The sequence below is a fragment of the Zychaea mexicana genome (assembly GCF_025766255.1).
Source record: "Zychaea mexicana strain RSA 1403 chromosome Unknown BDB00scaffold_183, whole genome shotgun sequence".
Taxonomy (NCBI): Eukaryota; Fungi; Mucoromycota; class Mucoromycetes; order Mucorales; family Lichtheimiaceae; genus Zychaea; species Zychaea mexicana.
In genome coordinates this window covers 18,899-41,568 of record NW_026516846.1, presented here as the reverse complement: position 1 = coordinate 41,568, position 22,670 = coordinate 18,899, and the positions used below count along the sequence as shown (strand labels likewise).

Sequence of the window (22,670 nt, the reverse complement as noted above, 5' to 3'; positions counted from 1 at the left end):
TTACTTTTTCTTGAGAAGCTTTACATTATTTTTCGATAAAGTGCTTAGAAATACTTTCGCTGTACGTTTTACTACTAAAAAATAGAGGCGGTTTGTGGTTGATTTAGATTGATCATCATATAAAGTGTCGATGTTGCTGGACGATTTTGAAAAGAGATCTGAAGGTTTGAGAGTATACCGATGACCATTAGTGAGATTGCTTGTTTTTGCACCGAGTGTTTTGACAGTTACTAGTGAGCTGACTACTTGTAAAATAATTGAGTGGATATCAAATAATGATACCCTAATGATACCCTAATGATACCCTAATGATACCCTAATGATACTAGGAGTATCAAAAAAATGTTGATACCTTATTGATACCATGTTGATCCGTTATAATATCTGAGTTATCAAAATTTGATACCTTATTGATACCCCTTATTTTTTGCAGTGGATGTTGTCTATTACAAAAAGCAGTTAATGAGCTATTCTGATTTCATAGGGTTCCATAACTATCTGCTTACGTCAAGAATCCGTACAAGTCATTGCACTTGGTTGATAAACCAGCGTAGTAGTCCAATACTACCAAGCAAAGTTTTTCTGTATTTGTAATAGGGGTCGCAATCTGACCCGTGGGTCAAAACCAACCCACGGGTTGAGGACGGGTCAATGGGTCGGGTTGATGCTTTTCTAACCCGCGGGTCGACCCGTCCAACCCTTGACCCGACCCGTTGACCTGTCGTGACCCGTGTATACATATAATATATATGAGGTACTTATATTTAAGTAGTCAATCTTCTTATTGGGAAACATCATTAGTTGTCAATATGTCTGCTTTAGAACTATAGCATAAAACGTACTTAATTCTTTTTATTGTGGGATTATACTTTATATTCAACAGTATGGGATAAGTCAGCTATGAGCAATATATATGATAGGAGGCAAGAAGTAGCAATAGTGCAATGAGAATATATAATAGAGGGTGGCAGTAAGAGACGCGATTTAACAAAAAACAGAAAAGGGATTGAGAAAAGAAAATTGAAGGAAGGAGAAAGAAGTGAAAAGAAAAGGGAAAAGGGAAAAGGATAAGGGGCATATAGGGAAGTCGATTTTCAACCACACTTTAAAGATTATGCTTTCTTTAAAGCATGTGAGCCTAAGTAATTTCTTTTGTGATGGCACAGAACCCTTTACCTTTAAGAATAATCACTTAAAACGTAGATGTTGCTAGCACTGCTAGGAATTTGTGTGCCATCATCTTAGAGAGCTATATATATATGGAGTTTTGCACTTCCAGTGCTCAAGTTCAGGCTGATCGACACTTCCTTCATCACTACATTGAAATCAGTCTTGACCCATCAACCCGAGTTTTGACCCATCGGGTTGAACGGGTCAGGTCGGGTCAGTGTTTTCTTGACCCACAGGTCAATGGGTCAGACCCTTGACCCGACCCAACCCAACCTGTCAAACTGCGACCCATATTTGTAATGTACGCCAGCAAATCTAGTAAAAAGAAGCAATCAATAAATTTGGATACAATGAGACACTGATTTTCTTACCTTGAGTAGTTCCTTCCATAGATAACTGTGTGAGCAGTTCATCTTTCTGCTCTATATCTCGTTCAGTTAAGAAGAACAATCTTTATTGATTAAAAATGTAATTAAATAAAAAAGTAAAATCTTATTTTAATACAAAATCATTTAATAAGAACATAAATTAGTTTATTTTTTTATTATTGATATATTAGATATTTTTTTAAGAAAAACAAATAATATTATAACATATTTTTCAAATGGTCTATATAAAATAAACTAATATCATTTTAACTATTGATAAAATAATGATTTATATTTGAAAATTTCTATTTTAATTATAAAATTAAGATAAATGGTATTATATTCTATTCATTATATCTTCTCATAATTATCTTAGCATTTCTAAATTATGAAAATTAAAAATTGAATTTTTATATTTGAAGAAATAAATCATTGCAGCAGAGTTTTAATCAAAATGGTCATAACTCATATTAAATGAATACCTACTAATTCACTATATTCAATTTACGTGATAATCTAACTGTGAGTTAGATATGTTTATAAAACATGAATTTAATATGTATATTAAAAAAATGTTATACAAAATACAAAAAAAAATTAAAAATCAAAATAAAATATCTCTTCTGGTCATATCCAAAGAAGAACTTCTCTGCCTCTCCTCTCTACCTTCCAGTCTCTGTTGAAGACAGATCCTAAAAGCGTAGAGTATCGAGGCTTTACTATTAAAATAATCATATTTGTATCAATAATGTTTATTTGAAAAAAACAGCTTTTATAGTATTTTATTAAAAGATGAGCTTCGCTCATGGAACTTGTCTTCGACAAGGACTTGAAGCGAGAGGAGAAGAAGAAAGTTTTTATATATTAGTTATATTTGTAATCTAACTATTACTAACAACAAATAAAACTTTAATATTTTGTTTAAATCGATTGAAAATCAAATATAGTATAATAAACTTTTTTTGTATTATAAATATAAATATTAAATATTGTTTATTCTGCCAATGGATCATTAGCCTGAGAATTATAAGAGACGAACACGTGGTCGACCAACGATCGTTCTTTTAACTGTCGACACATAAGATTTAATAATTTGATCTGTGTTTCATGGTCTTCATCTCCTCCTTCTGACTTTCTTGCGTAAACCAGTATTTTGAATCCTTGCTTCTTCAAATTTCGAATCTGTGCTTGGTATCTAGTCAGGAATTGAACAATCCTTTTCACGATTTCGGCTAAAATTTCAAAAAAAAGATTTATCCTTTGCATTTGTATTCTTGGAACACATATTCATCCCGTCTTACCAAAATATTCTTCCTTTAGAATGTATAGCGACCGAACAGAGATCATTGAATTATTGGCATAACGTTTCCTTTTGGGCTTGCACATCAAAAAGTCAACTTTCTTTGATGAACACCAATTTTTAAAAGACGCGAAACTCTTGTTGTTGAATATTTCTGTGTGTTGCAATATTTTTGAAAATATGTCGCCATTTGTAACATTTTTCTCTCCATAGAGTTGGTCGTTACCTGGATCATAAGGTAGAAAACATGTATTCAAGAATTGCACAACCTGTTGTTGATTCGCTGTATAAAAGTAACAAGAGTGTTAATACTATCTAGTATCAGCAGTGCTTTCATTTATTTGTGCATCTTACTGAGAACCATGTGATCCTGAACCATTTTATTCTCTATTATACGCGACGAAATCACATTTCTGCTGACGTACGTGCTGAATTTGACTGGGTTTTGGTTGATTCTTGTTTGACAAAGGAGCATAGGCTCTGTTGGATCATCCGAGTAGCAGATTTCATGTCATCAATCAACTTTTGATAACTTGATGACGTTTCATTCATTATACGGTTCACAGTAAAACGACAGCCTGTACAAAAAGAAAAGAAAAAAAAAGAAAAAGAAAACTCTTCACAATTTTCCTTGTTTTAAACATTTATCAAAGCATTTGACAGAATGAGAAACAAAGCCTTTGAAATCACTCAAATACAAGCTATCGCATGCTTCACTAATCCTAGCCATTAGCGATTCTTTTTCAAAAATTTATTTCGCTTAACTTACTTTTGACAACTGACCAGAACTGCTCAATCGCATTCAATTCAGGAGAATATTATGGAGGAAGATATACGAATCTGTATCCTCGTGAATTAATATACTTACCAATGTCTGCTGAATTGTGAATAGGAGCATTATCTATGACAAGGTGATGTCCCTTCATTTCGGGATACTTGTCCATCTCGTCAAGAGTAGCCTTTACAAAGCTTAGATAATGGCCTGTCACTGTCCCTGTGCTATAACCATCAGTCGCACTTCCAAGCTTTCTCTTTTTGATACGCTTTGGAACTCGCAAGCTAACATTAATTAAGCCATTTGCGGATATTATTGCACCTAGAATCGATGTTGCATTTGCTTTCGTCGTAGGCACTGTAACTATTGCAGGAGTGCCTTTCTTTGACCAAGCCATACCCCGTTTCAAATTAATGTGAAAGGCTGATCCATCATCAAGAAAAACACAATTTGTTGTGAAATCCAGGTCAGTTTGCTGCCACTTTTGGACCCAGTCGTATCTTTGCTGAATCTTTTCCTCACTGTTCCTTTCCACAGGATGAAACCGTGCTTGCTTGATTGACAGATTACACCGAGTTGTCATAAAGCTGTAAGTAGTACTACGAGAAACGTTGAGACCTTTAAAGTTTTGTTTCATACTTTCCACCACTTCATTGACAACGGCAGAAGGGTTCTCATCAATATAATTGTTTATGCTCTTCCCCAAGAATACGACGCCGAGCTGACTTATTTTTCTTCTCAAAGATGCTTTAAGGGTCCTCGTAATGACGTTTGACCCATCTCTGTGCTGCTCGGATATGAATACCTAATTGCCTTGCAGCAGCAGAAGCGTTCAAGCATTTGCTGAAAGAATCTAGTCTTGTCTTCATCAGAGTAAACCGTATAGCGTCGCTTGTTGCATAGTTCCATATCAATATCTTCATTATTCCTCTTATCCATAACTGGATGCATTACAGGGTTAGGTCTTTTTGAAGGTTTATTCATTAGGAACTGAGCACGAGAACTTATTGTTTCAATAGCGAATAGCTCCTCATCAACAACAACATCCATCGGCTCAACTCCATTCTCATCAACAACGTGCCCTTGTCCATCTTCGTAGAAAAATTGCATACTCATCTTCAATATCTGTTTGTAAATAGGAAGAAGAAATAAAAGTCACGTGAGCACGACTTTATTTTTGGATCATTCGACATCATTGTTGAACGCACAATTTTTTTGCACGACATTAAACTCAAAATCAGCGACTTTACTTTCTGAAATGACTGTATAACATGGCGCTTTAGAACAACAAACGCTCTAATATGGCGAGAGAAATGATAGTGGATGAGGTCAAATGAGCGAGCGAGCGCGCGCGCACGCCCTCTTTTGGGGCAATAAGAAAATTAGAGCGTGAGATGACCTGTTGCTGTTTCTGTGTACATCGGAATGATAGCATATGGGAAAACCGAGCCTTTGCCGATGGAGATGACGAGCTAAAAGTGCGCATTATGTGTAACTGTTGCTCAACGGATCGGCAATGAATGGTTAAGGGTCCGGAACCGACGCCGATGGATAGAGCCAAGTATCCGTAGTGATGGTAACTTACCCTCTCTCTCTCTCTGTGTGTGTGTGTGTGTCTCGACGTACGAAACTACGGAATCGTTGTAGCAGCAGGGACAACAGCCGACTGCCAAGATGCTAGCGGTACTCCTTCCCATCACCATCGCCGGGGGAAAATACAGGACACCGACAAGCCAACAGCTTGTGAAAATCATTTTGGGGGATCTTGGGACCTCGATGGCTTGTGTGGGGGTCCTGTAGCTGTCGGATCTGGTAGCACTCTATGCTGTGTTATATACAGTAGTGTGTGGAGAATAAATGTGCGCGAGACGGCATACTGCATAACAAAAGCTCACGCTCTTTCTCTTTTTCTCTCTCTCTTTCTTCTTTCTCTTATTTTACTCAGCTCTATACTGGATAACGACGTACATAATATATATACTTCTGCTAACAGAGCGAGATCGCCCAGCTTACACAGCAGCATATCTGCACCTGCTGGAATGTGGGGACCCGCGTCTCTTTCTTTCCTTCCCCACCTGATAAGTAAATGGTACGACCAAGATGACCCTTTGAATAGAAAAATAGTCATGCGTGGCAGTGATGATGATGATGATGAGTGGTGAGCCGAAAAACATCAGCCGTACATACATGAAAGAAAAACAAGGGGGACTGACCGAAGCACAGGGCCGTAGCAAAATCGTTTCCCGCCCATTGCATTTAACCCAGCGAAAAGAGCAGAGCCTAATAAAATTTGGGGTCCGTGAGTGTGCCTCGTGAATGGCGATGGCTCACGCCATTTGTGGAACGAAGAAGAACAGATACGGGCCGTTTTGGGGGACGGGGGTGTTGTTGGCCTTGGCGATTGTATGTTGCTTGCCCACTCTTGCAACAACAACAGCGACAGTAACGATCGCTTGCTGCTGGCACGCTGGCTGATGTGTTGGTTATAGGCGATAGCATTGGTAGCAGTATATATCATGACACATGCCAGCATGTGGTACATTTTTACTGGAACAAGTAATTTTCTCCTTAACAATAGAGGAGCCCCCTATCAAAGAGGAGAAAACAAGGGATGGCAAGCCAATGTAGGCAGCGGATTTAGATTCGGCTCTTATTGTCATTCTTAGTAACAGTAGTTATGAGTGCCTAATACGATCGTTGGACAGGTGTGCATGGTCTTTGTGGAAGACAGACAAGTCTAAGGTCCACACTGCGATGGTCAACGTCGTCATCATCATCTTCAACTTTATCTCGATCAGAACTACGATCGCCTCCACAGCTTATACTTCTCTCTCTCCCCCAAGATTCATTTCTCCCCCGACCGAGCATTGATAGTATAAAAAGCATCTATTCGTTCTATCCCGTTCTCCTAAAAGCACATAGGAGCTCAGCAAAAAGATACAAGATAATCATCCCCGCACTTTATGAAGGCAAACATCACTCCTGAATCCGGGGACGTCAACACCTCTTTAATTAGATTCCGATCCCCGTGCGACTTTAACAATGACAATCATCATTGTCGCTGCTGCTGTTGTTGTAGCTGTTGCTGTCGTTGTTGTCATGGAAGACGACAAAGCCCCCTTCTTTTTTTGTTCCATTTGTTCTAGGAGAAAAACTCAATACGAGCAAGTGATTCATAACATGCCGGATGCATTGTAAAGCGAAAACGTCAAGAAGAGGAAGACGCAATAAGGGGAAAGTAAAAGTGAAGCGGGATATCACAGCGAGAAAAAGAACCCTTACCGATCTGTCATGTGCGATTAAGGGCTTTCTTTTCGTTCAAAGAGATACTTTATGCGGCAATGAAAGCAAAGAGTAAAAGAGATAGCATGACCCCAGAAGCAGTTGCATTTGAAAACTAATAAGAAAGGGCTCGACTATGCGCCACTACACTACTAGTGACTAATACCACTCATTGACCACGTACTTGCTTAAATGTTGTGGCCTGTGATGGATGGGATGGGATGGGATGGATGGATGGGTGGGTGTGCGTTGGGCACAGTGAGAGTGCCTGATAACCCAGGCTAGAGTGGAATGACCAAGACGACGCTTCTTGAGGGATGATGACGACGAGACCCACACACTCACTCTTGCACACTCACTCTCCCCCATGCTCCCCTTTACCCGTTCTATTTGCATGTCATCCCCCAAAAGTTCCCTGATTAGTGTGTCGGTGTCCCCTCAACCCAACGCACACCACCCACCCCCCAAATGCATGCTTTCATCATTCTTCTTTTGTTTCCATAATGCCCTTACCATTAAAGAACTGTGCTTGTTGCACCCCCGTCACCTGCAAGTTGCTACGTCCAACCGACGTCTGCTATTGGTTCCTTCACCCGTAGCTCTACGCGATGTGCTGTGCTGTGCTTGCTTGCTTGCTTGCTGGATGATCTGCCTCCATCTAAGCACCTTCTGTGTGTGTGTGTGTGTGTGTTTTCGGAGCATCCCTCATTCTCTCCCCCATGTGTGTGCTGCTCACTCGCTCGCTCACTCACTCACCCCCTCTTCAAGGGAATCTCAATAGACCAATCGTTTGCATCGGATATACTAGCTTCCCCCCCGACCCTCCGAACCGGCCCCACACATTCTTTATTCATTAACCGGAAACACCACGCACCGGCCCAGGAAATTCACTATATATAGGTTTGCCATGGCTAGCGGACTGCACTCCTTTAACAGCGCTTTCATCTCCATTGTATTATCTTCCTTATTTCTTTCTGATTCCTTTTCTTCTTTGCCAGCTGTCGCATTATTGTATGCGCATTTAAGACAGCTACAACAACAAACCTCCATTGTATTTTCTATTTTATGCATATATGAATCAATTATACTCTTTTATTCCAGCAACAACAACAACAACTACAGCAAATATATCATCAGCAGCAGCTCCAATGGACAATACAAACATGCCATCATCAACTTTGTTCTCGGTAGCAGCAGCAGCAGCAGCAGCAGCAGCTTCGTATGAAGGCTTCCAACCACCACTCGATAACAGCCAAGAGTGCTATTCAACAGCGGGTTTGCCAAAGTATGAAGACCGACAACAACAACAGCAACGACCATCCACGGTGCATGACGAGAAGCATGACTTGGAAGAAACAGGCACTTGGGACAGTATAAACAGCAGTAGTAGTAACAGCACCAGCACCAGCACTGTTGCTACTACTTCTGCTACTGCTGCTGCTAATAGACCTGGCCCATCAAAAACGACAACCACTGCCGATTTCAAGGCTACGTTCTATAATCCATTCGAAACCAAGCATCGAAGACGTACTTCGCGAGCACAGTTCCGAGTTCTCGAAGCTGAATTTGAGGAGAATCCAAAGCCCAGCGCTAGCAAACGCCAAATTCTTGCCGAAAAGCTGTCAATGACGCCCCGAGGTGTTCAAATCTGGTTTCAGAACCGTCGAGCCAAGGCCAAGCAACGAGTGGACGAATCGCGTAAACGACCGCATGAAGATTCGGGTGACGACGACGCATCATCATCAACCAATGGTGTATCACAACGACCACAACCTCCACGTCGTCGCAATAAGGCCTTCTACACTGAATGGGATAGTCAAGAGCCCATCGTGACCAATGACAGAGCAAGCGACGGAACTGCGACCTTGCATGTGACTCCAGCTTCCCCGCCCTGCATTACTACTACTACTACTACTGCTGCTGCTGCTGCTACCACTACTACCGGAATCCATCCGGTCCAGGCCCCTTCACCGCTGTATTACTGCTACAGCGATGGTTCGTCCTCTCCTGTGACGCCGTCTGTCCCGTCGCCTACCATCCAGCAGCACTACCCGTCTATCCAGCCACAGATATACCAGCATCAGTGTCACCAGCATGAGCAGCAGCCACAGACACATCAACAGCAACAGCTGCAGACTCACCACCACAACCAGCAGACGGATTTTATGTTTGAATACACACCAAAGTCAGCAATGTGGCCGTCGTCCTTGGACGATGCTTTCGTTACCATGGACACCGGTTGCAACTATGGTTACATTGCCGACTGGATTCAAACTGTGCCAATCCGGCCCACGATGCGGCACGATTCTTCAGTCACTAGTATGACAACCGTCAGTTGTGGTGGGTTCCGATCCGAAGAAGATGAGGCGTTGTCACAGTGGGATCAGCAGGTAATTGTCGTGGTCTTCTCACCTTACCTTAGAAGGAAAGTAAAGCAAGTGTGTACACAGTAAAGCTGACTTCTATTTTTTTTCCACTCTCTTTTATGTGACGATCCCTACCATTACATAAAAAAAAGGTTGCTTCATTCCCTAGCTCACCACAAGAACCACCTTATCTTCAGCCACCACCAGAACCACAACTTCCTCCACAACCCGTCATACATCATGATACAGCCGACAATAAAGATAATTCTATTGCTCTGGCCCGCGTATTTGATACTGCAACAACTGCTGTGGTGGACTCTACTGTTTGTAATTTTGATCCCACTCCTGCAACGACTGTTGCTACGGCTGCCCAAGTCAATTGGATACCTGCAGAAAGGCCGGATTTTCTAATCTGGTAGATCGCACAAACAGATCCACACAGACACAAATAACACAGAAAAGAACAAACAAAAAAAACCAGTATCGTATGCCATCCATCTATTCATTCATTCCTTCGAACTCGACAACATTTCACTCCTCTCGTCTTCATCTTCTTCTTCTTCATCCTATGTAAATTTTTGCTCCTCAACTACTACTACTTACTACTACTACTATTACCCCCCTTATGATTTTCACAATTCTCGTCTGCGCAGATTTTATATGTCAATTCCTCTCCACATTGTTATTCACCCGATGTATGTTTAATTTTTCTTTTTAATATGCTGGCCATATGCGATTACCATCCCGACTACTACCTATTACTATTTTCCGCCAAACCAATATTTTTTTTTGTATATTTTGTTTTATTTGCCCATTCTCCCGGTTTTTATATGTTCCCCCAACTCCCAACCCCCGCCAAAGTACGTGCTTTTTATACATATTATATTTCTTTTTTGTCACTGTCCATAACAACCTTTTTTCTGCTATTACATTCTTTTTATTATTCGTTTCTTTTCTTGCTTATGTAAATTTGATATAAACAAGTCATTTTATACATAGTAGTACCAGCTGTGATGATGATTATAATTTACTTTGTGGACATAAAGTTCTTTGTTGTAGTTCGTACATTATATGAATACTAATAAGTGAGGATATGACCACCTATCATATCACTCGGTTGGGAAAAAAGCGGTTTAGGTCCCGTTTAAAAGTAGTTCTCTTCGTCCATTAGTAGGCGGGACATCATGCATGAAATAATCAAAAGGCATTGAATCGGATCCTGCTCCACCTCTTCTTCTTGCCTTACTAAGACATCTCCTCCATCTTATAACCAATCAATCCTTAGCATTTGTATAGTAAATGCTATACCTGATACTTGTTGGTCCATTTTGCCGTTCTTATTCTCGTCTGCATGACTGCGAAGTCTGGTTTTGTAGCTACTATGTCATTGATTTTGTGTGTATACCTGTAGGTCATATCAGCAGTCTACCTCTTCCTTCTAAATTAAGATGACAATAATGTGATTTGACAGATCACTTCCCTTAATAAAAGTGCGACCAACCCGAAACACATTAAAGGATAATACTGAAAAGTGACTCTTCGTACATCATGACAGTATTTAAATTATGCAATGGATTATTTGAACGGCCAGTGGGCAATTTTGGTTTATACAATGACATATATCGTCTATTTTGCCATATGTTTCTTCCATCTGATGCTGAAAATAATCTTTTGAGCAAATTTCAAAAGGGGTTGCCATAGGAGAAGGGAAGGGGTGAGGTAGTAATCACAGAAACCAAGTTCTTATGGTCCGCAGCGTTTTGTACCAAGTCCCGGCCTCCCAATACCTATAGTGTTGCGTTAGTTTCACAAAGCTCTTGCTACATATTGTCAAAATAATCACTGGGATTACACAACTCTGGTTCAACTTTTTGCGCGCTATCATGTAACGGCTACTCCAAATGAGTTTCACGTCGTTATCAACTACCGAGACTCATAAAATTTCCCTAGTACTCTGGACTAGAAGGTTCTGTAGAGTTGGTTGCTTAGCAATGTCCAGATAATCCGTAGCAACTATATACGCATTATTAGTAGCCGGTTATTGGCAAGATTCCATATTAGTATGCGTATACTTACGTTTTGCTGCAAAACTCCCTAAACTTCGTGAAGGAAAATTTGCTTAGGAAGAGAGCCAAAGACAGCAAAAGTGGGCTCGGAGGGGTATGGATCACAAAAGGCAGGTTATCCTCATAAACAGGCAACCAGTTGACAGGAAACCTATTGCATATCAGGCGGTAAGAAAAGCTGGTGAGGAGGATAACAAAAGAGCCGCAAAATACTCCCATTTGGATTTACTTTTGAACTTTCGCAGCAGCTATATTAAAAGTTGATAATTTTTTTCGATGACCATATCTTCTTTGAATTTTTTCCAGCATACAGTATAAGCATAAGCAAACGTATCAAAATTTTGAAAGAGGGCAGATATTCATGCATTTCAGATGGCAAAAAGAGTGGTTCAAGTTCAGGCCGTGATAACAGCGGATTTCTTCTAACTCCTCTTTGTTAAAGACGTCGCTGTGCAATAAGTCTTCTGTAACAAAAAATAAGGAACAAGTCAATATGCCCGAACCAAGTACATACAAATGGATGATACTTCAACTGCAATATGCAAGGAATTTGCTCATCAAATGCACATCACGTTGTCTTAGCTTGTGCATTGGCTCAACGATGAATTCGAAGCTTAAACGCACAAAGAATGTCTAAAGACGCTTTGATATCATGACTTGACATGTCTTCGGACATGGACATTTTTGTCGAGGACTCGGCAAAGGAGGGAAGGTTATTCGCTAGAGCTAGGCGTTGAGTCGAACGTCCTTCATGATTGTTTGTATAAGCGTCAATAAAACAAGCTTCTCACATCAGCTAGAAAAGTGTCAGAACTTACAGAATATCTTTGACACTCACTACGATATTAGATTATTGCAGCTGCTGGTCTGAAACGCTTGATCCGAGGGGGTCTTCAAATATTTTCGTGATCTTTTCTGCATTGCCTCTCACGTATTCATTCAAAGTAGGCGTGATAAAGAGTTACCGCCCCAGCGATCAGAGCAATCCCAAAATTCTAAAGGTTGGCCCCTTTTAAGGTGACTTAACTCAGTGTAGCATCTTACCATGCTGTAGAAAGTTTAAGTGATGATGGGTGCATGCTGCTATAATGATTGTAATAATATGCTCAACGAAGCATGTGCTTTATAGTCCTGACCGATTGGTATTGTATGTTTGTGTCTAGGTAAATTGGAACCGATTCCTCTCCCCTCACCCCATCGCATTCTCTCTTTTCCCTTCTCCTCGCTGTGTTGATATAGTTGATAGTGTTAACACTCTGACAATTTTGCACGTGAAGCGACTTTTTAACCCGTTTACATGATCACATGCTTTTGTTCAACAAAATGCGAGTTAATTACTCTCCACGTCAACGTATTATTGTGCGGCAGGTTACTACTGCAGCACCATACGTCTTCTGTGATAGAAGGTTTATACATTACTACGTATTCTGCCGGTATTTGGGGACTAAAAAAAGCATATGAATATGAAATAGCATAATAGCACGATAGTACAGTAAACGCATGTGGTACAGAGTGGGATGAGAACCTTTCATTTCGGGAGGGCCCGTGTAACTGGAGACAACAGCAAGCCAGGCAACGACAACAACAGTAATAATACGTGATGATGTGATGATGATAGTCATGCTAAGGAAGAGAGTCTGCTGGTGTGTGTGTGTGTGTGTGTGTGTGTGTTTTGCGGAGAAAAACATGATACTGTACACGATGTATCATAGCAGCTAAGCATGGGAAGTTTGTATATATAGCAAGCCTTATGATCTCTTTCAAGTGTTTTGACTCTTTTAAAACAAGGTGGAATGTGTGATACACATTTCGATAATACAGCCAAAACTAGTGGAGTAGCGTTTTATATGATTAGACGCATTGTCGAGTTGCTCGGGCCCTCTTCTTTCTCCTATCTCTTTCTTTTTCCCTCCCCATCCTTTCCCTCCTACACCTCCCCTCTTCCCCCTTCTTATGAAACAAAGATGGCTGTGCTTGATCCCTTGGCCACCGCAAAAACTACAACATCAGCAACAGGCAAAACGACGACTACGACTACCGAAGACACATATACAGCAACGACAGCAGGCGTAGCAGCAACAGCAACAGAACTGGTTACGTATAATCCTTTGCAGGCGTTGTCGTCTACTTTGCTGCCGACGAATATAGCCAATTTTATTACGGCGGTGTCGCTGGCTGCACGCCTGTCACTCCGCTGCTCGTCCCTGCTCATAGAAGCTCTTTTTGAAACCGCCAAATACAGCACCGTTTTTTCCTTTGGTCTTTCGCGCCAGGCTTTGATCAATGCCATTTCCACTGCAAAGAAATTGCATGCCCTAACTTATCCTTCTTTTGCTGCGGGTGATGTCCATGGCAATGTAGGCATTGATGCTGAAAAGTAAGACAACTCTTCCCTAAAAATTGATCGTATGTGTTCCTGAAAGAGAGTTCCTTGCATAACTTGGTCTCGTCAACACTGCTGCTGCTAATTATTGGCTCTGTTTCATATGTATAAAAGAGGCGTGTTCCTCCAAATATTAGACAAGTACACCACACTGGGCGTCTATGTCATCCATCACTCGTTTACGTTGGCCGAACTGTTTGCACTCTCTGGCTTACAATTCACTTCAAACACTATCCAAACGGGGTTAAAGGTTTGACTTTTAATGAACCTTCTTTTAATATAAAGCGAGTGCGCACCATTCCTTACGGTGTAACTCCATTTTATCTACTTAAAATATGTCAAATATGCTAGGCTGCCGAAGAATCCGTGCAGGTCATTGACGGCATATTTGGATCGAACGAAACGTCACGCGCTATTGCTTCCATCATCACCTTGGTTCACCATGAACTCGTCAACGATCCAGAGTTTGAGCTCGCCAAAAGCGGGAAAATGGCTGTTCTTGGTGGACTGACCAAAGCCATGACCGCCTTTGCCGTGCTACAAAATGTAACACATAAACGCACCATGGAATTTGTCAAGGTGACAAAAATGTGGAAGGGCTTAGTGGTGGAAGAAGACCACGAGGATGACGACGAGAACAACAATGCATCGGTTGCTGCTGCATTGGTACGTTATCAAAACGGTGGTGGTGGCCCTACTGCTACTGGTGGAAGTAGCGGTGGCGACGATGAAAACGCAACAGACGTCATCCACGAGCTTGAAGAGATTTTGGCGCACAACGATCCCGACAGCAGCAGTTCGACGTTGTCTTTGGCATTGCAAGAAGGTGGTTCAGCTTCTCATTGGGCATCAGCATATCCAATGTATGAAATATCAACTGCTACAAAGCGGACGATTACACGGACGACACGGATACGCCCAATTGCACCCCCCGGGCAGCCGCAGCCCCAGGCTAAATACATTGTGGTCAAATCCGATGAAGAGGATAATGAATCATTCATGGCTGTGATTGATCACGAGGGAGAGCCCATCCCGGGCGCATGGATAGAACATCGGCTTGAAGACGATGACGACGATTATGGCAATTATAAGAATAATCATAATAATCGCACCTTGTTGAAAAGCCCTTCCAAGGGTTTGAAAATCATGCTGTCGGCTGTATCCAAAAAGTTCTCGCGCAAAAAGGCTGAACGACAAGTGAAGTACTCTCGTGACGATCATCATCATCAGCAACAGCAGCAACGTGATATGGTTGGTCGCTCGTTCGTGCATCATGGCAGCATAGAGACGCTCGACCTTTTAGAGGACAACGAGGATGATGACGATGACCACGATAATTCTACCACGTTGAGCACCACAAGATCAGCAACGTTGCGATCTACAACACAGTATACAACTGCTGCAGACGAAAAGCCCTTACCTTTGCCACCGCCATCACAACAACGACAAGCAGCTACATCGTCTCTGACACAGGAAACTATGGATCCTGCTGCTAGTAGTGGTAATAGTGACCGTACAATCAAGCGGAAGTCATCGTGGGGTCGAATGAAGTTAAAAGGTGCCCGCCGGAAAAGCGTGAGCAGTCTATTCCAAAAGGGTGCCGAAGTTTTGAACGCGAATCGGAAGAAGCAGCCGTCGCCACCGCCACTGCCGATCCCGTCGTCGTCATCATCGCGTCATTTGAACACCAGCAGCGTTGCCATGGCATCGCGATCGTCGGTTACCAGCACAACACATCGTGGTCGATCCAACTCTATGACCAGCGTATCCAGCATTTCTCACACGCTCACTGCGACCTATACCACAGCCCCTTCATCACCATCCTCGTCCACCATGTTCCGTTCATCACAGCAGCAGCAGCAGCAGGATCATCGGCGTCAACAACAACAACAATATCGACCCGATCGAAGCGAGCGACGTACTAAGAGCATTGTGCGATCCCCATCAGCACCTTCCAACCGCAAAAAGCGCAAATATCGGTCACCGCTCGACAAGGAACCCGATCCACGCAATTTCCCGCGCAAACACATCATCAACAACATTGCCCACTTTATGCGATATGCCAGTGCGGCCTATGGCGAGGCATTTATGCGAATTCTGCGCATCGGGGATATACCCAGCGTCCTGCCGAGCTCACACCACCCGAACCATCATGCATTTTCACATCACACGGGCGTGGCTGTAGACGACATTTTATTATCGAGCTACACGGATGCGATCCCGTTATCCGGATCGGTTCAGCATCCGCAACTGCATGCGTTGGTCCACTACGTTACTGTCGACCATTCAGCAGAAGCGATTGTCCTGACATGTCGCGGTACGCTTGGATTGAGCGACGTGTTGACGGATTTGATGTGCGACTATAGCGAGTTTTCATTACCCACGAGCCCATACACGAAGTTCAAAGCCCATGGCGGCATGCTTGAAGCGGCACAACTGCTCGCCAAGCAGAAGGGCAAAGTGTATCAAGCCATCCTTGAAGGGCTGGGGAAACACCCAAGCTATGGTTTGGTGCTGTGTGGTCATTCGTTGGGTGCCGGTGTCGCGGCTTTACTCAGTGTCTTGTGGAGCCAAGAACGACACACAGCGTCGACCCAGCAGCAGCAAGGTAGTAGTGGGAATAACCATATTGCCATGGCAGCACTTGCACGCGACCCGGTACCATTTATTACATCACAGCATTCGGGATTACCGCCAGGAAGACCGATTCACTGCTACACGTACGGTCCACCAAGTACCATGTCGCTTGAACTGAGCGAGTATTGTGGCCGAGGGCTAGTCACCAGCGTTGTACATGGCTATGATATTGTGCCCTGTTTGAGCCTCGGGCTTTTACGGGACTTTAAAAACGTGGCGGTCAGTCTGTATCAAGAAGCCAGTGTCGCCGACGACATTTTACGTCGAGTGATTGGTCGTAGACAATCATCATCAGCAGCAGCAGCAACCAACAATAACACCTGCGAAAATAACACCAGCAAAGGGGGTGCCAAACAAGATGATGAACCAAGAGAGGAGCATGACGACGACGACGACGACGACGAGAATGACCAGTGGTATTGGGCACTTATCAAAACGATGCGAGCCGACATGCGTGAAGACAAACTATATCCACCAAGCACCATCTACCTTGTCGAGTCAACAGCACAGTTGACAGACGATCCTTTTTTGGCAGCGACCACGACGAAAACAAGAAGTAACAGCAGCAGCAACAGCAGCAGCAAAAAGAAGAAAAAGCATGCGCACATGGTTGTGCTCAACCGATGCGAGGATGTGCAGGCACGGTTCTCGGAGATCATGTTTGCGCGGTCGATGTTTATGGATCATTCGCCCAACATGTACGAGAACGCCATACGACAGCTGTGTCGTGGATTCTTTGGACAGCAGGGTGCCTACGAGCGTGTTTAAAAGACAATTGTCGCGGGAGGGTCGGGAGTGTACCAGCTGAAAAGATCCTTGCCTGGTTTGGTGTAACATTTGTTTAAGCTTTCTTCCATCTCGATTATCTCTTATTTACATACTATATTACTCATTTCTACTTACTCGCATACTACTATCAACAAGGATACCATCCTCCGTCTTTAACCCCGCGCTTATTGGATTGTATATCTCATTAACCAAGACACACACACACACAACATAAACTCATAGAAGCATAACAATTAAATCTGCTTTGGGAGTCATACATCATCCGTGTTCGGGGACGTGCGGAGGCGTAAATGCGGGGTGATGGAGGGGTTCCAGAAAGGCAACCTGTTTCTCGGTCTGCCCTGGCATTTTCTGGAAACACAAAGGTGCATTAGCATTGCCGGTGTAGGGACTTATTGCTGCCTGTTCTACCGTGCTGCGTGTTTGTACCAAAACAAACAATACGTTGACAGGCGCAAATGCCCTCTCCTGCAGATCAATAAAGATCTTGGACGAGAACGACATACACGACAACCAAACACCCGACGTAATCTTATCAGTTGAGTTTACGCATTGCCAGAATAATTTTTTAAGCTTTTTTTTTGTGTGTGTAAAACGAGAGAGAGAGAATATGTAGAAGAAGACCCGCGCCCTTTCTCATTTTCGTTTTCCTTGTGTTTGCATATACTCTCTCTCTTTCTCTCTTTCTTTCTCCTCCTTTATGCCACTGTTCTATTTGTTTGCACTCACTTGAAAATTATGATCACCATTCTTCCCGCTCGTCTCAAGCTGCTTCATTTCCCTCAGTCGCACCTGCCTCATGTAACCCATGCCATTGTCAAGTCATGTTTCTTTGACGACATTAAAAAGTAAATGTCCCCCCCCTCGCTCTCCCACGCTTTGTGTACTCACTCTCTGTTCAAACAAACGTAGCCCAGACTACTTTTTCTCGTTCACTGAAAACTCATACGAGATATCGGTTGCCGCGAACGTGTCGATCATTGACCAGGGCTTTCTCCCGTTCTTGACATCGTGTCCTGATATGGGCATTTCGCCAGACATTTTTCGCGTACTCCAAGTAGACGATGCTGGAGGGCAAGGTGTGTATCGGTTCATGACTAGTAGCAAAAACGGCGCGTTAGATCTCTTATTGTCTATTTTTATTAACCTTTCCATCCCCTTCGCCATCAAATGATGATATAGGTGCGAGCGGGAAACGTATCTCTGATTTATCGGAACCCTTAGCCCAGCACAAGTTTTCGATCTTTTACATGTCAACTTATCAAACTGACTTTGTGCTTGTAAGTTGTGCTCTCCATCCCCACACTCCTTTATCACGAAAAACGCGCTACTACTAGGTGGTGATTAACGTTGCCTAAAAAACAGGTTAAAGAGCGACGGATGCGACAAGCAGTCCAGGTGTTACTGGATCACGGGTTCGAATTCGATCAGGATTCGTTAGACATGTACCACCATAACATGCAACAGCTGCAAATAATTCAACAGTCCAACGCATCTGCCGAATCATTGGCATCAGCTGCAGATAGTACCACCTCGTCGATGCATGCTGCTACCACTACTGGCACCGATAACAACAACAACGAATCAGACATTGAAAGCAACGTTCTGGATAACGAATTACGTTGTGCTGGGTTGAACCCACACTATCGATCCAGCTGGTCTACGACGATGCTCAAAGTCATGTCTTTTCCCGAACTGTTATCATCGTCTAGTGCGAACGACGATGGTGGTGATTATGGTGATGACGACGATGACGACGATGACAACCAAGAAAAGCAACAACAGCAGCGATTCTTTTCTTACACGGCAACAAGTGACGGGATCTCCTTGTTGGCTGACAAGCATATTTTGGACCTGTTCGAAGAAGAAGCATTGTTCCAAGACGAGGACACGGTGCCGTTGCGCGTGATCCAGGTGAATTTGGCAGGAACCAATCTGGACCGATGTGGCATTGTACGCTCGATTTCGCATCCGCTGGCAACGGAGGCACATATCAATCTGCTTTATCTGAGTACGTTCAAATCGGCCAATATCATTGTCTCGGCGGACGATATTGAGCGGGCTGAAGAAATCTTGCAGCCGGATCTCGAAAAGATGCGCGACTTGTTGAATGATGTTGTGCTCGAACCTTTGCAGTAAATACCCCCTCCTCCCCTCCTCCCCCCCCGCCTACTCGCTTTCAGATTATATTATTTACTATTACCGCCGCCATCACCTATACACCATACTCTTCTTTAATCCTCTCCTCCAACCATGTTTATTTCTTACTCCTGTAAACGAGATAACAGCAATTTGCAGAAGATCTATACTGCCTTCCTAACTACTTTTGATGTTACTGTAATATGTAAAGAAATGATTAAGATAAATAAAAAAGTATATCTACAGTGGCTCTATTTAACCATCACCCCTTCTCCCCGCTGGCATAATCGGATAATTCGGCTCAGCTCAATTTTTCATTTGGATTTATACGTAGCCCTTCTGCGATGTGTTGTCTGTAAGTGTTGTTCCATTTCTAATGCTTTATTTTTACAGACTGTTCATCGTAAGGTATTATCAATAGTGCTACCAGTCATCGTCATAGACTTCAGCCATGGTAGCCAGATCACCCAACTCCGGAGCAAATCCGGGTCTGATCAGCCTACTCGTAAACGACATCTTTTCAGTTCGCTCATTCTGAGCAGGGGGCATACTCGTCAAACTGAAATAATTCGGTGGTGACTGCGGAGGTGGGGTGGTCATAAGCGTTTCAGAATGGGCATAACCATTGTGGAGCGGTAGTGGTTCGTCCATGGAAGGATCAAAAAACATAGGCGGCTCGTTCGAGTGCATATACGACTGAATACTCGTGAGTTCGGGGATGCGAAGCAGGTGATCGTTAGGTAAGTTTGCGATAGCCATAGGTATCGAGAACTGGCCTGTCCACTTGGGTCGCTTCATGCTGTTGATCAGAGCATTACCGGCACTTTCACATTCGATGTGGAACGTTAGGGTATAATACACGCGGATGTTTTTGGATGCAAACGATGGGCTGACGAGCCGTGTAGGCATCTGGAACCGGATTGGCATTGAGACGGTTCCGTCGTTGCCTGTGACGCTTAAACTGCTTCGAAAGATGTTTCGCGAGGCGGATTTGTAGGCTGTTCCTTGTTGGAGCTGGAGTTTGCCTTCATAGTGCTTTTCTAATGAAATCATGGCGTAAACGACAATCAGGTCGCGAGGGATGCATTCGACGTGTAGATGCATTTGAAATGGTTCATCTATTGTTATATCGTACGATAATAGCAATGATACCAATGAGTATGGTCTATGTGCATCTACTGCTGTTGCAGATAAAGTTGGCTTACCTGGGCAAAAGACGTGTTGAGGCAACATGGCAACGACTCGGGCCATGGGGACCCTTTTGTCAGATTTGTACAACGTTTCGCTGACAGTCCATTCCTGGGCTGGCGGGGCGCAGATGATGGGACGATAAGGCAGGACATAGTCTCGGCTGCGAAGCCCCGGATGGAATCCTGCACCATCCACATGGGCCGACCAGATATAATGAATCGAAAACCCAAGCGGGTCATCCACCGATGGCGGAAAGTTGACGTTGGGAAACTACATGCGCTTCTTTCAATTGACCGTTTTTGGCAAGAGTTCTATTAACATCGATAAGTTGTAAACTACCTTGAGCGCAAACGGGAAGCAGTGTTCTCCTGGTTCCAGAGTATCCCATGTCTTTATCGAAAAGGCTATGATAGCATTTGTTATTGCTATTGTTGTTGTTCCTCTGATAGAGTCACACTACACTAACAAATTGTAGGATCTTACCACTTGCATCGTTGCCCCATACTTTGGTATCGACATTAAAGTAAGTCCGTTTTAATTGGTCGATCCTTTCAAACTTACTTTCCAGTGTGGCTTCTCGCACTCGGACCGTCGCCACCTCTTCCGCCCGAAACTATAATATCGGCTATTAATACCCCTAGTTCTTATTTCACACACAGCTACTATGTGTATAGTTTAAATTCTGCTGGCCCTGTTCCCTTCCCATATAATACCTTGACTCGGATTTGCGTAGCATGGATTGCGCGTGTAGCTTTTAAAACCACAGTACCTATGACCATCATTTCATATGTTGCATGAGTTTCTTTTTGGCTTGGCATGGGAAATACCACGTGGGCGTTTGTTATTACTCTTTTACGTACCTCGCATAATTCGGTTGGGTCGAATTATCAGTTGCTGGCCACCGTCAATTTCAATTGTCAGTTCACTTGGCTTGGTGATGCAAGGAGGTGGTGAAAGTTGTTGTTGTGCATTGTTACTACTGCTGCCATTATTGGTGGTGGTGGTGGTGGTGGTCGTCGGTGGTTGTGCTGCTGCTGCTGTTGCTGTAGTATTACTGCTGCTGGTGGGCGGTGAAGAGGATGACGAAGCGGAATCTGAAGGGGCAGCGCTATGGTTTGACGATGTGCTGTTTCGTTTGTTACGTGAGGTGGTGGATGAAACAATATCCACCAAACTCAGGGATAGACCTCGTGAGCGACGTCTTGACGACGAGCTATGGTTATTGCTGTTGTGGTTACGTTCGCTGGAAGACGAATTGCCAGTGCTTGTACTCGCGGTCGGGTTATTTTGTGAGGAAGAGCTGGAGGTCCCGGGTACATCCAAGTAGTTCACGCTGGGTACTGCAGGGTCCAAGATGTTCATAGTTGTTTTGTGAGAGAGCTGCGATAAACAAAGAAAAAGGAAGTTTACGGGGTTTTTGCTTAGCAACAATAACAGTAGAAGGGACTGAGCGGAAGAGAAAGTGGGAGAAAAAAGAAAGAGAGACTGAAAGCGTAAGGGGGGGACACAGCGGGACAATGGAAGTACAGGAAGATTTTGTCGCAATGACGTTCTCACAGGTTTTTCCAAAATGGGTTCGTTCTGTGAAACAACCACGTTGAAGGTTCTACATCTCATGTGAACACACTGCGTCTTTGCACTGTCTGTCTGAGTTTATGATAGCTACTTTGGTTCTTCTATTACACATTCTACTATACGCGTCGTGGTCATTGAAGCGGGTACCGTAACTCTTTCCCTTACCCGACCATCAAAGAGGTCTGCTCTTCACGGCGATTAATCTTGATTTTCACTAGTCTTCATCCCTTTTGGTGCCTTGATCTGTTCTCTTTTGCACGATCTGCTACAGCGAATGGATGGTTTGATGCGTAGTTTGCTCTACATACATACTGAAGTAATTGCATGTCAATATGCGAGTACTGTAATATGTACTCGCAGTTTGTCAGCCAACATTGATTAAACTGCATACAACCATTGTAACAGCAGCAACAAGATTCTGCTATCACAATTTGAGGATCTACCCTGAGGGATCACCGTATATGCTGTGGTAGCTAGTAGGCATCCAGCATGATACCCTACTATGATTTTTTCATGAAAGCACTGACCTCGTCTTCCAAGTGTGAGCATTCACTGGTCTATTTACGCTGTTCGTCCGGAACTAGTGTTTCGCGATAATCATCATAAGAAAAGAGTAGCTGAGTTGCTTG

At 43.3% G+C, this 22,670-nt stretch overlaps 6 protein-coding genes across 6 annotated transcripts; 3 read left to right on the top strand and 3 right to left on the bottom strand.

The window, feature by feature from the left end:
• Positions 1 to 2,531: 2,531 nt before the first annotated feature.
• On the bottom strand, positions 2,532 to 2,804 carry BDB00DRAFT_776247 (uncharacterized protein; the record flags this gene model as incomplete). The annotated part of the gene is made up of 1 exon (XM_053120267.1): positions 2,532 to 2,804. The coding sequence occupies one exon, from the start codon at positions 2,802 to 2,804 to the stop codon at positions 2,532 to 2,534; it is 273 nt and encodes a 90-aa protein (XP_052972751.1).
• A 21-nt stretch (positions 2,805 to 2,825) lies between these two features.
• On the bottom strand, positions 2,826 to 3,346 carry BDB00DRAFT_897073 (uncharacterized protein; the record flags this gene model as incomplete). The annotated part of the gene is made up of 2 exons (XM_053128519.1): positions 2,826 to 3,121; positions 3,193 to 3,346. Coding segments are annotated over 2 exons (450 nt in total), but the record flags the coding sequence as incomplete, so codon positions are not given.
• A 5,063-nt stretch (positions 3,347 to 8,409) lies between these two features.
• BDB00DRAFT_728618 (homeobox domain-containing protein) lies at positions 8,410 to 8,577 on the top strand (the record flags this gene model as incomplete). Its single annotated transcript, XM_053118278.1, has 1 exon — positions 8,410 to 8,577. A coding segment is annotated over one exon (168 nt), but the record flags the coding sequence as incomplete, so codon positions are not given.
• A 4,958-nt stretch (positions 8,578 to 13,535) lies between these two features.
• On the top strand, positions 13,536 to 17,170 carry BDB00DRAFT_202752 (uncharacterized protein). Its single transcript, XM_053116446.1, has 3 exons — positions 13,536 to 13,684; positions 13,825 to 13,960; positions 14,062 to 17,170. Exons 1-3 carry the CDS (start codon positions 13,671 to 13,673, stop codon positions 17,113 to 17,115), a joined length of 3,204 nt encoding a protein of 1,067 aa, XP_052972748.1. The 5' UTR covers positions 13,536 to 13,670; the 3' UTR covers positions 17,116 to 17,170.
• A 642-nt stretch (positions 17,171 to 17,812) lies between these two features.
• BDB00DRAFT_202710 (ACT domain-containing protein) lies at positions 17,813 to 19,487 on the top strand. Its single transcript, XM_053116445.1, has 3 exons — positions 17,813 to 18,215; positions 18,319 to 18,416; positions 18,502 to 19,487. The coding sequence occupies exons 1-3, from the start codon at positions 17,945 to 17,947 to the stop codon at positions 19,273 to 19,275; spliced, it is 1,143 nt and encodes a 380-aa protein (XP_052972747.1). The 5' UTR covers positions 17,813 to 17,944; the 3' UTR covers positions 19,276 to 19,487.
• Positions 19,488 to 19,698: 211 nt separating this feature from the next.
• On the bottom strand, positions 19,699 to 21,828 carry BDB00DRAFT_879632 (uncharacterized protein; the record flags this gene model as incomplete). Its single annotated transcript, XM_053127896.1, has 6 exons — positions 19,699 to 20,393; positions 20,481 to 20,736; positions 20,806 to 20,870; positions 20,950 to 21,079; positions 21,180 to 21,235; positions 21,327 to 21,828. The coding sequence occupies 6 exons, from the start codon at positions 21,826 to 21,828 to the stop codon at positions 19,699 to 19,701; spliced, it is 1,704 nt and encodes a 567-aa protein (XP_052972746.1).
• Between the last annotated feature and the right edge of the window lie 842 nt (positions 21,829 to 22,670).

What these genes read in the sequence shown, in the direction of transcription:
- BDB00DRAFT_202710 (XM_053116445.1), top strand. Translation starts at nt 17,945, where the DNA reads ATGCCATTGTCAAGTCATGTTTCTTTGACGACATTAAAAAGTAAATGT. An exon ending in AGACGATGCTGGAGGGCAAG is followed by an intron (nt 18,216 to 18,318) that starts GTGTGTATCGGT and finishes ATGATGATATAG; the next exon opens with GTGCGAGCGGGAAACGTATC. An exon ending in ATCAAACTGACTTTGTGCTT is followed by an intron (nt 18,417 to 18,501) that starts GTAAGTTGTGCT and finishes CCTAAAAAACAG; the next exon opens with GTTAAAGAGCGACGGATGCG.
- BDB00DRAFT_202752 (XM_053116446.1), top strand. An exon ending in CTATCCAAACGGGGTTAAAG is followed by an intron (nt 13,961 to 14,061) that starts GTTTGACTTTTA and finishes CAAATATGCTAG; the next exon opens with GCTGCCGAAGAATCCGTGCA.